Here is a 14,914-nt window from a genome sequence, read left to right as displayed (position 1 = left end):
ACTGCATACTGACATTAATGATATGGGCATGTAATTTAGTGGCTTACTCCTACTACATTTCTTCAATATTGGCATGACCTGTGCAACCTTCCAGTCTTTGGTATGGATCTTTGATCGAGCGAGTGGCTGTATATGATAAATATGGAGCTAGCGCATCAGCATACTCTGAAAGGAACCTAATTGGTATACAGTCTGGACCAGAATAATTACTTTTATTAAGTGATTTAAGTTGCTTCACTATTACAAGGATATCTACTTCTAAGTTATTCATGTTGGCAACTCTTCTTGATTTGAATTCTGGAATATTTACTTCTTCTTCTCTGATGAAGGAATTTTTGGAGGCTATGTTTAGTAACTCTACCACAACTGTTGTCAATAGCATTTCCATTGCTATCACACAGAGAAAGTATTGACTGTGTCTTGCCAATGGCATATATTACATACGATCAGACTATTTTTTGATATTCTGCCAGGTTTCGAGATGAAGTTTTGTTGGGGTAACTATTATAAGCATCTCACATTGAAATATGCACTAAGTTTTGAGCTTCTGTAAAAGATAACCAATATTGAAGATTTTGTGTTCATTTAAATTTCACATGCTTTTTTCGTTGCTTTGGCAACCGTGTTCTGCACCAGTTTGTGTACCAAGGTAGCTCTGTCATTTGTTAATTTATTTGTTATAAATCTCTTGACTGCTGTCAACACTATTTATTTGAATCCAGGCCACATCTGCTCTAAACATACACTGTTAATCTGGAAGCAGTGGAGATCGTCTCTCAGGAAGTCATCAAGTGAACTTTTGTGTGCTTTTTTTGAATAGGTATATTTTTGATTTATTTTTGGGGGATTTGGGGTTACAATATTTAATCTCACTATGACAACCCTGTGTTCACTAATCCCTGTATCTGTTTTGATGCTCATCATCAGCTCTGGATTATTTGTTGCTAAGAGGTCAAGTGTGTCTTCACAATCGTTTATTACTTGTGTGGGCTCATGAACTAACTGGTCGAAATAATTTTCAGAGAATGCGTTTAGCACAATTTTGGATGGTGATTAATGTGTACCTCCAGGTTTAAACTTGTATTTTTGCCAAAATGCTGAGGGTAAATTAGTCACCACAGAACTTTAACTGTATGAGTTGGGTATGTGTTTAAAATGAAACTCAAGTTTTCTTTATGCCTTTCAGCAATTGTATCATCCAAGTAGGGGGGGGGGGGGGGTCAATAACGGATCCAATTATTATTTTATCCCAGTTGCCAAGAATGACTTCTACCCACACTAACTCACAAAATTCATCTATTTCAATTTTGCTACACCATAAACTAGTACTAATGGCGACAAAAAAGTCACTGCCAACTGTGTTTAACCTGTCCTTTCTAAATACCATTACGGTCTTCACAAAAATTTTGGCTGAACTTATCTCTGGCCTTAGCTAGCTTTCAGTGCTTATAACAATTTAAGCATAAATGCTTTCTATTTGCACTTGGACCTGTAATAATATACAATTGTTAAACCAATAGTTCCTCTGTTCTACCTGCACCATTCGAGACTGAAGCCCTTTTTGTATTTCCCTGAAACCCTGTAACCTAGATGATTGTCCACACAGCCCCTGCTACCCATGCAGCCGCCTTCTGTGTGTAGGCGATTCCTGACTATTCAGTGGAACCTGAAACCCAACCACCTTATGGCACAAGCCGAGGAATCTGCAGCCTACACAGTCACAGAACCGTCTTAGCCTCTGATTCAGATTCTCCACTTAGCTCTGTACCAGAGGTCCGCAATCAGTCCCGTCAACTATGATGCAAACAGTGAGCTCTGCTTTCATCTTGCAAGCAGCCTTTACCACTTCTGTCAGCCGCTCAAAACCAGAGAGAATCTGTTCTGATGCAAAGTGACACACCTCATTGGTACTGACGTGAGCCACCACCTGCAGTTGGCTGCACCCTGTGCTCTTCATGGCATCTGGAAGGCACCCAGCATGCACACTGAGTGCACAATGACTTTCTTCTCCTCCTTTGCAGCCATGTCCCTAAGCGGCCCCAAAACAAACCTAACATTGGAGCTCTCAACTACAATAACCCCACTCTCTTTGATTGCCCAGATCTTGCAGGCTGAGAGGTTTCCTCTGAAACAAGACAAGTGACTGTATCTGGCTGAGGGACAATATCAGCCACAGACAGCAGCGGTAACCTGTTTGTCACACTAACTGGGGAGGCCTTATGTGTGGTCCCCTTGGGAATCTCTCGCCGCCTGCCACACCCCGACGTGACCTCCCACTTGACCAGAGGTCAGTGAGAGCAGTAACTGGGCTGGCCACTGGTGCCTATTGACCAGTGGACTCAGATGTGCTGGACATCCTTTAGATCCCCATGGCCGGCCCACAACAGTGATGCCCATCCACTGCAGTTTCAAGCAGTGTAACTGAAGCCATCATAGCCTGGAGCTGAGAGTGAAGTGTCACTAACTCGGCCTGCATCCGCACACAGCAATCAACAGTCCCTATCCATACTAAAGATTGTTGGAAACTACACTACACAGACAAACAATGCCAATCAACACAGACTAAGGAGCTCTACTGTAGGCACAAGACGAAAATGCAAGAACTGTGTCCAATAAATTACATTAATATGCAGAGATTCAAAAAGTGAACCACCAAAGCACTCAGGTAAAACTAAATAATTCGCTCCTTATTATGTACTTCTAATACATCATAAAATTGGTTTTCTTTCTGACACAAATGAAAACCTGAGAACTGTGTCTATTAAGCAATAAATTAACATGCACAAGTTCAACAAACTGAACTACCAAAGGGAACAGGTAAAACTATACAGTATGCCCCTGGTTAGGAACTTATAAAATGTCACACAATTCGTTACTTCCCTATTGCTGCTTCGGTCTTGGCTGGCTGCTGCCTGATATCAGCCAGGGCAATGCATGCACTATAGCCTGACCGTCTGGCCTGACTGCCTGCTCATCAGCTGTTTGCCCACCCCTGGCCACTGCTACCTACAGGTGCTTGGCTGCCCACAGGCAGGCACTTGAGTAGAAACCATCTAGAGTAGTGAATCCAATTAGGCGAAAGAGAGATATTGCTGTTAACAGAGGTGGTAATATACACACTCAAAGGTGGGTTGCAGTATTGCCAAACAAAACCAAGCTGTATATTACATGGACTATGCTGTCTAACAGGATTTGAATTATTAGTATCTACCAACTAGTCACATTCACCATAGAGTTTATGAAATCAATAGTGAATCTATCCTGATAATGTCAATGATGAAGAGAGACAAAACCAATAAACTTTAAGACAGTCACTGGGAATTTCAGTACTAACCTGTGTACACTATCAAGTTGAGCACAGAATATAGTATTAAAGCTCAACTCATCTGAAACACAAGCAGCTCTTTTTTGTCATTCTAGACTCATAAGCCCAATATATAGCCAATATCTAACATAGTTAACCTTAAATGGTACAGGTATCAAATTCTGCCCCTTGGCAAAGGGCCTAGGAATAATAAAAGATGAAAAGATAAATTGGGCAGAGTACACAGGTGCAATTTTCAAGAAGGCATCAGCATTTCACCATACTCTACAACAACATAAACAGCTCTTTCCTTTAAACCTGAGAAAGATATTTGTACAAGCACCTATACTTTCAATTGTTCATTACAACAATGTTACCCTGCAAGTCACGCTCATGAAAGAACACAGAATGCCTGTAACTGGTGCTGAATGCTTCTATTCAGTGTATCTGTGGTGTTAGGCTTTGATCATATTTCACCATCTTATGCACAACAATCCTATCTATGGGCAGACAAGTGCAGGAAATTCCATACATTTATAATACCCAATAATAAGAAATTTGTACATTGCCACAGAAGATAGCAAAGATGGCTTTTAAAATTATCTTTGTCTTGTTTCAATCTCACTAGAGAGAACTTATGTTTAAGATCTCACATAGAAAGGACGAGTAATTTATACTTGTGCATCAGCAGTATGTGTAGTGAAGCTATATTCATCCATAAGCATGACTTTTACCTGCAATCATAAGAAGAGGCAGTAATTTCTTCCATCCTGCAAGGCATCTTAAAATATATACGTGCTATTCATAAAGATTTAGTGGATGAATTGTATGATCAGCAACCACAGAAAATCTGAGGTAAACTAATATCAGTGTAACCTTATAGTGACTTCTATTAAATAGGTATGAGTAATCGAACAATTGACATTTTGTTAAGCACCAAGTTTGTTGTAAAATTAGACATTCTAAAAACCTCCATGGACACAGTAAGAAAAATTATCCTGTATACATTATTCTTTTTTTTTTATTGCAATATTTGCACATCGTATTTTTCTTGCACTAGAAGGAAGACTGTTCATAGCACCAATTTAGTTTTAACAAGAATCCATGCTTTAATTCCAATACTGCAAGTAGTAATCTCATTGATTTGTGGTAGCTGTTGTGTTACATATTATTATCCCAACTATACTCTGTTCAACATAAAAATAAACCTAACATAAACAGTATGCCATGTATTATTCCAAGATTGCTTGAATCTCATTGGATTTTGTTTCATGTGGAGCGGAAGCAAAGTTGTGACCAGTACAGTCAAGTGTGATCATAAGGATTTATTTTATGCTGAGTTACAAGCACAGAAACTGAGTGATAATATGGGACAACAGCTTTACCGGTGCATTAAACTTTGACAAAACTAACCAGCCAGAGGTCCAACTAAACTACAACGATGCGACTAGTTGCAGTTCAGACATAAAAGGAGATGAGTAAGGAAACAATATGGCTTTGAAGGTCATTTAATTTTTAAAGAGAAAGAAATAATATTCGGCAAAATTCCAGCACTACTGTGCACTTCTTAGGTGACTCGACAGAAAGGACAACTTAGGTGACGCGACAGAAAGGACAAAACTCTCTTGTTCTCACCTGACATAGTATTCTAATTACAAACAAGAGTGATGAAAATTTCTAACTTAAATACAGGGTAATTTTTCTGAGCGAGCTGTGTGTGATGCAAAGGCATGCTGCAGGGATTCACCATACTACTGAATACTGAAGCCACTGAAGATATTAATTACAGACAGTCGTCACATAATCTCTTAGCTTCTTCCTTATCCAAATCCAAGACATACCCTGATCTATATTTCAAAGCAACTTCTGCTTGATCAGTAAAAATGAACTGTGACATGCAAATAAAATTTGATAAATATTAGAATAAAGAAAATTTGTACTCCTTCATGTGAAGCAAATAGTCCTGTTCAAATAATAACATGGAGTCATGCACTACTTTTTGTAAAACGAAAGACAGTTTGTCAAGAGAGCAAATTGTATCAATGACACATAGGGAAATACGAGTACGATTGGGGCAGGCACAGAATGCAGGAGGACCACCAAATGAGTAGTGATTTTAATACATAAATTAATATTTTTGACACATTATGCATGTTACCAAAACTAGCAGCAACATTACTGGCTACTTCAAAGCCGATGACTGTATGGTGACCAGTATGTTTGGGAATTCTATATCTTAAATGGAACAAGAATCTCCATAGATTCTGATAGAGATTTTTGGAGGAGTCTTCTCAGGGTCAACTATCTCCTCTCTTGCTTACTCACCCTAGAGCTGGAGCCTTAGATGAATGTTTTGTCGAATCCTTCAACAGCTCCATGTCCTCTTATCTTTTTGCTGTTTTACTGAATGAAAGATGTCATATTTCTGAGGACTGTTTGTTTCCTGAAAAGTTCTTCACAAGGTCTTAATCTGTTCATATATGTTCACACAAGTAGCTGTGAGTATGATGTCTCATTAACAGAAAACGTATCACATTGCACATGAAATCACGGAGCATGTTCTGGCTGCAACTTTAACTTATCTTGGCTCAGTAACAAAATCTTAGTATTGTGTGTCTTCAGAAAACTACACTTGCTGTAATTGAAAAGTTGCAGGCTCTAATGATTTTGACTACAATGCCTTGGAAATTGAGCAGATTTCATCATTCACAGGGAAGCCTGAATGTGGAAACATTTTTTAGACTAGCTTTACGCACAATCTTTAAGACAGAAGCCAACAATTTTACTATTGCAGAGGTCAACTACAACAAAGGCTAGTTTATTATTCCATTTAAGGTTTTGGGAAGGGTAGACAGGTTTTGCATATATTGACTATTTTGTTGAGCTTATGCAAGAAGCTTCACAACTGACTCGGAGAAAGGGAAATATACTGAAAACTGTATAATTTCAAACAGTTTCTGACAGCATAAATTTCTCTTTTATTGCACAATTGATTTTGATCCACATGATCATGATTACATATGTCAGTCTCACTAAACTAGAACATAAAATATAAAAAAGCTGCGTCCAAGACAGACACTGTCGAAAGGCATAAAACATAATAAAATGTTATGATGATATGTTTAAGAACAGTTTTCATTGTGTTTTATATCTTTCAACTATGTTCATCTTGGCTACAAGTTTTATATGTTTAATGCACGAGTTTAATAGGACAGACATATGTGATAATCATCACATAGAACCAAAACAATTCACTCAATATAAGAGAAATTTGTTCAACCATTCTGTCTTACTTCCCTCTCTACTTGTTCATCTACCTTGGGAAAGAATATTTTCTGCTTCAAACTTTGAGAAGTTGTTTTTAACTTGATTTCTAACCAACCCATTGTAAAATGTAATTATGTTTACAAGGACACACCTTACAATAGGCTATCTAGCTATCCCCCCCCCCCCCCCCCCCGCCCATGAACCGTGGACCTTGCCATTGGTGGGGAGGCTTGCGTGCCTCAGCAATACAGATGGCCATACCTTAGGTGCAGCCACAACAGAGGGGTATCTGTTTGAAAGGCCAGACAAACATGTGGTTCCTGAAGAGGGGCAGCAGCCTTTCCAGTAGTTGCAGGGGCAACAGTATGGATGATTGACTGATCTGGCCTTGCAACATTAACCAAAACGGCCATGCTGTGCTGGTACTGCAAACGGCTGAAAGCAAGGGGAAACTACTGCCGTAATTTTTCCCGAGGGCATGCAGCTTCACTGTATGATTAAATGATGATGTCGTCCTCTTGGGTAAAATATTCCGGAGTAAAATAGTCCCCCATTCGGATCTCCGGGAGGGGACTCCTCAGGAGGACGTCGTTATCAGGAGAAAGAAAACTGGCGTTCTACGAATCGGAGTGTGGAATGTCAGATCCCTTAAACGGGCAGGTAGGTTAGAAATTTTAAAAAGAGAAATGGATAAGTTAAGGTTAGATATTGTGGGAATTAGTGAAGTTTGGTGGCAGGAGGAACAAGACTTTTGGTCAGGTGACTACAGGGTTATAAATACAAAATCAAATAGGGGTAATGCAGGAGTAGGTTTAATAATGAATAAAAAAATAGCAGTGCGGGTAAGCTATTACAAACAGCATAGTGAACGCATTATTGTGGCCAAGATAGATACGAAGCCCATGCCTACTACAGTAGTACAAGTTTATATGCCAACTAGTTCTGCAGATGATGAAGAAATTGATGAAATGTATGATGAGATAAAAGAAATTATTCAGGTAGTGAAGGGAGACGAAAATTTAATAGTCATGGGTGAATGGAATTTCTCAGTAGGAAAAGGGAGAGAAGGAAACATAGTGGAAGAATATGGACTGGGGCTAAGAAATGAAAGAGGAAGCTGTCTGGTAGAATTTTGCACAGAGCATAACTTAATCATAGCTAACACTTGGTTCAAGAATCATAAAAGAAGGTTGTATACATGGAAGAATCCTGAAGATACTAAAAGGTATCAGATAGATTATATAATGGTAAGACAGAGATTTAGGAATCAGGTTTTAAATTGTAGGACATTTCCAGGGGCAGATGTGGACTCTGACCACAATCTATTGGTTATGACTTGTAGATTAAAACTGAAGAAACTGCAAAAAGGTGGGAATTTAAGGACATGGGATCTGGACAAGCTGAAAGAACCAGAGGTTGTACAGAGTTTCAGGGAAAGCATAAGGGAACAATTGACGGGAATGGGGGAAAGAAATACAGTAGAAGAAGAATGGGTAGCTTTGAGGGATGAAGTAGTGAAGGCAGCAGAGGATCAACTAGGTAAAAAGACGAGGGCTTGTAGAAATCCTTGGGCAACAGAAGAAATATTGAATTTGATTGATGAAAGGAGAAAATATAAAAAGGCTGTAAATGAAGCAGGCAAAAAGGAATACAAGCATCTCAAAAATGAGATCGACAGGAAATGCAAAACGGCTAAGCAGGGATGGCTAGAGGACAAACGTAAGGATATAGAAGCTTATCTCACTAGGGGTAAGATAGATACTGCCTACAGGAAAATTAAAGAGACCTTTGGAGAGAAGAGAACCACTTGTATGAACATCAAGAGCTCAAATGGAAACCCAGTTCTAAGCAAAGAAGGGAAAGCAGAAAGGTGGAAGAACTATATAGAGAGTCTATACAAGGGTGATGTACTTGAGGACAATATTATGGAAACGGAAGAGGGTGTAGATGAAGACGAAATGAGAGATAAGATACTGCGTGAAGAGTTTGACAGAGCACTGAAAGACCTTAGTCGAAACAAGGCCGCGGGAGTAGACAACATTCCGTTAGAACTACTGTCGGCCTTGGGAGAGCCAGTCATGGCAAAACTCTACCATCTGGTGAGCAAGATGTATGAGACAGCGAAATACCCTCAGACTTCAAGAAGAATATAATAATTCCAATCCCAAAGAAAGCAGGTGCTGACAGATGTGAAAATTACCAAACTATCAGTTTAATAAGTCACAGATGTGAAAATTACCAAACTATCAGTTTAATAAGTCACAGCTGCAAAATACTAAAGCGAATTCTTTACCAACGAATGGAAAAACTGGTAGATGCAGACCTCGGGGAGGATCAGTTTGGATTCCGTAGAAATGTTGGAACACGTGAGGCAATACTGACCTTACGACTTATCTTAGAAGAAAGATTAAGAAAAGGGAAACCTACGTGTCTAGCATTTGTAGACTTGGAGAAAGCATTTGACAATGTTGACTGGAATACTCTCTTTCAAATTCTGAAGGTGGCAGGGGTAAAGTACAGGGAGCGAAAGGCTATTTACAATTTGTACAGAAACCAGATGGCAGTCATAAGAGTCGGGGGGCATGAAAGGGAAGCAGTGGTTGGGAAAGGAGTGAGACAGGGTTCTAGCCTCTCCCCGATGTTATTCAATCTGTATATTGAGCAAGCAGTAAAGGAAACAAAAGAAAAATTCGGAGTAGGTATTAAAATTCATGGAGAAGAAGTAAAAACTTTGTGGTTCGCCGATGACATTGTAATTCTGTCAGAGACAGCAAAGGACCTGGAAGAGCAGTTGAACGGAATGGACAGTGTCTCGATAATGGAATGTAGTCAAATTAAATTGGGTGATGCCGAGGGAATTAGATTAGGAAATGAGACACTTAAAGTAGTAAAGGAGTTTTGCTATTTAGGAAGTAAAATAACTGATGATGGTCGAAGTAGAGAGGTTATAAAATGTAGACTGGCAATGGCAAGGAAAGCGTTTCTGAAGAAGAGAAATTTGCTAACATCGAGTATAAATTTGTCAGGAAGTCGTTTCTGAAAGTATTTGTATGGAGTGTAGCCATGGATGGAAGTGAAACATGGACGATAAATAATTTGGACAAGAAGAGAATAGAAGCTTTCGAAATGTGGTGTTACAGAAGAATGCTGAAGATACGGTGGATAGATCAAGTAAGTAATGAGGAGGTATTGAATAGGATTGGGGAGAAGAGAAGTTTGTGACACAACTTGACTAGAAGAAGGGATCGGTTGGTAGTACATGTTTTGAGGCATCAAGGGATCACAAATTTAGCATTGGAGGGCAGTGTGGAGGGTAAAAATCATAGAGGGAGACCAAGAGATGAATACACTAAGCAGATTCAGAAGGATGTAGGTTGCAGTAGGTACTGGGAGATGAAGAAGCTTGCACAGGACAGAGTAGCATGGAGAGCTGCATCAAACCCGTCTCAGGACTGCAGACAACAACAACAACAACATCTAGCTATTGAACAATATATGACACCGAGATGCACTTGTCAACACAGTAATGAGCTACAAAATAGAGAAACTGAAAGAGCTAGGAACTTTTTGCTGTACACTAAAATTTTTACAGAAGCCAGGAATGACATATGACATGAATAGGCTTTTCAAACACCTAACACACAACAAAATAAGTCAGGTAGTTGCAACAAATCCAAAGACTTAAAATTCAATTAAACGTAATTACTTGTTTTCCAGTATCGTTCGGCAAAATATCTCTTTCACTCCAGGATTCTCTATTTTTTCCACTGTGAGACACTGAAGATTCCATGATGCTATTCTTATTGCTGGTTTACCATTACGTTCATACTGGAAATCTTCTTCAACTATAGGTCGTGGAGTTGATGCTGAAAGCATCTCAAAAATATCTCCAATAGCCAGAAATCCATTTGAAGTGCCATATTTTAGTGATGTTTGCGGTTTTCTTTTGTGACCTGAAAGAAAAGGGAAATTACATTTTATTATTTCATAAATGGGTTTCTTCAACTTGCAGACTGTGACTGTGGTACTCCAATACAACTAAACTGATCTACTGTGTGAAGTTTCTGCATTTTTTGAGCAATTGTCAGGAATATGGCCAAGGATTTTACTTTGCTTCTTCATATTATATAAATATTCTCCCTCTTCTTCATCTACTTCTATGCTTATACACTGGGAAACCTCAAGAGGAATTACTCAATTTCTGTAACTTCCATGTGACATTACACTCATAATCATTTAGTTTCCTGTGTTGACAATGAAAGCTCTTTATTTTCATTTTTGATGCTTTTTACCTTTTGATGAAATATACAATACATGTTTACAAATAATATTAGCTCCACCCACACTAGAGCGTTTTTCTTTGTTTTAGTTATCCACAGCCAGCCCTGTCTTTTAAGAACATTTACTGTAAAAAGTTTTGCTATGCACAATGGAAAACAATAGGTTTGAATTGATAGTGCTCTGGTTAATGTGTAGCTTTTGACCATTCACTGAACAATAATTACATACACTAAACTGAATATGATGGGACTTAGTGAAATGTGCTGCAATCAATCATTCAACCATGAAAATACTAAAGGTACAGAATGATTCTTCCATTCTACAGTGTAAAACATACTGTAGCAATTTTTTTGTAGCAACAGTGGATTCCTGGGCACAAAGAGCTAGAAATGTTATATGTTCAGTAAAATGGATAAGGAGGAGGTTAAATCATTTCTCAGATAGAAACTAGAACTATTTGCTTCAAACAGTGAACAAACAAAGAACTGTTGCTCAAGTTCAAACAAATAGTAGACTAATGTCTAGTAAAATAAGAACCAAGCATGATAAAGATGGCAGAGATCCCCTGGAAGCCAGACAATAGGAAAGAACATCTTAAAAATAGCACAAATAGCACATTAGGTTCAAATGAAATCCTAAGTAATTTATGTCATATGATAATGCTGTTGCTGGCACAAAAATCAGTGTACAAACCTTGCGGATGAGACAGGAACTGAAATAAAACATAGCAACACAAAAGCTGAACCACTTAATTCTGTCTTTAAATCATCCTTCAAGACAAGGAATGTTGTCATTCAATAGCTGTACCACTGCCATGGGACATTTGACACCACCAGTGGTTTTGAAAAGCATTTCTAAAACTCAGAAGGGCCATACAAAGTCTAGTAGAGCTGATCGACAGAACTATTACCCTACAACATTCAGACATTGTTGTGGCAGATTACTGAAACACACTCTCAGTTTCAACAACATGACTTACCTGTGAGAAAGTAATACTCTCCATGGGGATTAGCACAGATCCCAAAATAGACGAATCAATGCAAAACTAAAAACTCATACTTCTCACATATGACATCCTCAGTGCTAGAGCTTTTGATTCAGTACCACAACAATGCCTTCTACAGAAAATTTGTTCCCACAGGATAGCTAAACAGGTTTGCCACTGGATCAAAAATGTCCTAAGTAGGCAGGATGTAGCATGTTATCTGGGATGGACTGTCTTTTACAGACACTGAAACAAAATATGAAGGCTGCAGATGTTAATACGACTACTGCAGTCCATGACTAAATATATAGTCTTAGTTGTAACCTCAGGCTTTTCACAGATGATGCTGTTATCTAAGAGTAAATTCTATCTGATAAAATTTGCAGTTACGTCCAGTTAAATCCCAGTAAAATAACAACATGATGCAAAACCTGCAAACTAGCTTTAATGCAAAGTTGTGCCCTTTAAGCATTGTAAATGAATGGCATCCTTTGACTATATGATTAATGAATCAGAACCAGAGTTAGTCATGGCATACAAATATTTGGAAGTAGCGTTGTCTAAATATATGAAGAGGAATGACATCATAGGCTCAATGTCTATGAAACAAACGGCCAGCTACGATCCATTGGTATGATATTGGGAAACAGCAGTTCATCTACAAGGTAGATCGGATGCGAAACACTTGTACAGCCCAGACTTTAATACTGATTAAATGAATGGACCCATATCAGGCTCAATGAACAGAAGAAACTGATTGTACACAATGAAAAGCAGTGTGATTGGTCATATTCTTGTTCAACTGTTGGGAGAAAGTGAAAGAAATGTTAAAAAATATTAACTGGTGAACACACTAAGAAATACACCACACATACCACTACACTCTGCTTGGAAAACTTCAGGAAGTAGCTTTAAGAACAGAAACTATTAGCAATTTTCAACATTCTATGTATTTATCCTGCAGAGATCGTGCAGGTAGGTAAATAAAAGCTCAAACAGAGGCTTACAAACAGTCATTTTTCCCAAGCTCCAACAACAAATAGAAGGGCACAAAAACACAATACAATAAAAAAATACTCTCTATTATACATTTCACATTGATTTAAGAGATGTACACTAAATATAGATATAGTGAAACATTAAATGTTAAAACTCTTTGACCAGCCTAACCATGTAAGACCATATCACTACCGAACCAAAAGTTATGGCCTACCATTATCTCACTCTTGGATTCACATCTTCTTTTTGCTGATGATACAAGTATAGTAATAACATCCAAAAACCAAGAACTAAGTGATGTAATTGTATAATGATATTTTTCACAAAATTATTAAGTGGTTCTCTTTAAATTTTGATAAAACACATGATATACAGTTCTGTACTGTAAATGGCACAACTCCAGTAATAAATATAGACTTTGAACAGAAGTCTGTAACTAAGGTAGAATTTTCAAAAATTTTAGGTGTGTCACTGATGAGAGGTTAAACTGGAAGCAACACACTGATGGTCTCCTGAAATGTCTGAATTCAGCTACATATGCTATTAGGGTTATTGCAAATTTTGGTGACAAGAATCTCAGTAAATTAGCTTACTATGCCTACTTTCATTCACTGCTTTCGTATGGCATCATATTCTGGGGTAATTCATCGTTGAGTATAAAAGTATTCATTGCTCAAAAACGTGAATCAGAATAATTGCTGGAGCCCACCCACGGTCATCCTGCAGACATCTATTTAAGGATCTAGGGATCCTCACAGTATATACATTCACTTATGAAATTTGTTGTTAATAATCCAACCCAGTTCAAAAGTAATAGCAATGTGCATAGCTATAACACCAGGAGAAAGGATAATCTTCACTATGCAGGGTTAAATCTGACTTTGGCACAGAAAGGGGTAAATTATGCTGCCACAAAAGTCTTTGGTCACCTACCAAACAGCATCAAAAGCCTGACAGTCAACCAACATTTAAAAATAAATTAAAAGAATTTCTAGATGACAAGTCCTTCTACTCATTGGCTGAATTTTTAGATATAAATCAAGGGAGGGAAAAATATTTTGTGTAATGTAATATCGTGTACAGACATCTTTCATTAACCTGACACATTCCACATCATTACGAAGTGTCGTATTCATGATCTATGGAACAAGTATTAATCTAATCTAATCTAATCAGTTGGCACCCTTGGGATGTGATGCATTTATCATTTTCACAATGATTTTATAACTCCTTTTTTCCCTCTCCAACTATGCACTTAGTTTTGCTCTTTAGTGCAATATGCAGCATTTTCTCACTTCCTATCTGCTGAACACATGTCCTTTGCCTCTCAATTTACCCAATCTATTCCACTGAACAATATATTCAAATTACTTTACTACCATACCTTCAAGAGACGAAGTGGAATTCTCCTGTATCATGTGTGGCACGTAACCATTCCTTACTGGCAAATTTTCTGGCAGGTTCATTGTTATCTGTGAACGTATGGCTCCAAGTCTTAAGTGTGATATTCCTTTCACCTAAAACAAGCATTATTAATTTATATTTTCAAAAAGGTTTCTATTAACAAATTAAAAGTCATTAAAGTCAAGGAAAAATAGCTCATTACACAATTCAATCATTTATTTTGCACTTCACTAGATATTTTCCTGCAGCAGCTCACTTCTGCAGATCACATAAACAACAAGCCATCATGCTCTCAAATTTATACTATAGATGGACTGAAGATTTTACAGTCTTTTTCTCATGACTATTATTAGACAATAAGACCTATCCTAATATCTGTGATATCTGGATGGCCAAAAACACTATAAAGGTATTGCAATAATATGTAAAGACTTTTTCTATTTCTTTCTGACTGTGTACAGTGTTTTTTTCAACACTTTTTACATAGTGATTACTACCCCTGAAATGGAGAGAGGGAAGACTATGGAAGGATGTGGGAAAGGATCGCTATAAGAGACAAAACAGTTTATGTAGATATATGCTACATTCCAAACAGTGTTTGAGCTGTAACACATTTTAATAGACAGTTTTTTTTCTTTCACTGGGGTCTGCAGTTTCTATCTCACCCACTTATC

At 37.9% G+C, this 14,914-nt stretch overlaps 1 protein-coding gene across 3 annotated transcripts in view; it reads right to left on the bottom strand.

The window, feature by feature from the left end:
• The window catches only part of LOC126336992 (endonuclease/exonuclease/phosphatase family domain-containing protein 1-like), a 120,595-nt gene that overhangs the window by 66,151 nt on the left and 39,530 nt on the right, over positions 1 to 14,914 (bottom strand). For all 3 annotated transcript variants that reach the window (XM_050001234.1, XM_050001232.1, XM_050001233.1), the window contains exons 6-7: positions 14,221 to 14,353; positions 10,278 to 10,524 (exon numbers count right to left, since the gene is read on the bottom strand). In XM_050001234.1, coding sequence (XP_049857191.1) covers positions 10,278 to 10,524; positions 14,221 to 14,353 — 380 coding nt within the window. The remainder of the gene's footprint in view (positions 1 to 10,277; positions 10,525 to 14,220; positions 14,354 to 14,914) is intronic.

Source organism: Schistocerca gregaria, chromosome 2 (genome assembly GCF_023897955.1).
Source record: "Schistocerca gregaria isolate iqSchGreg1 chromosome 2, iqSchGreg1.2, whole genome shotgun sequence".
Lineage (NCBI taxonomy): Eukaryota > Metazoa > Arthropoda > Insecta > Orthoptera > Acrididae > Schistocerca > Schistocerca gregaria.
This window is presented reverse-complemented; position numbering and strand designations above follow the sequence as displayed.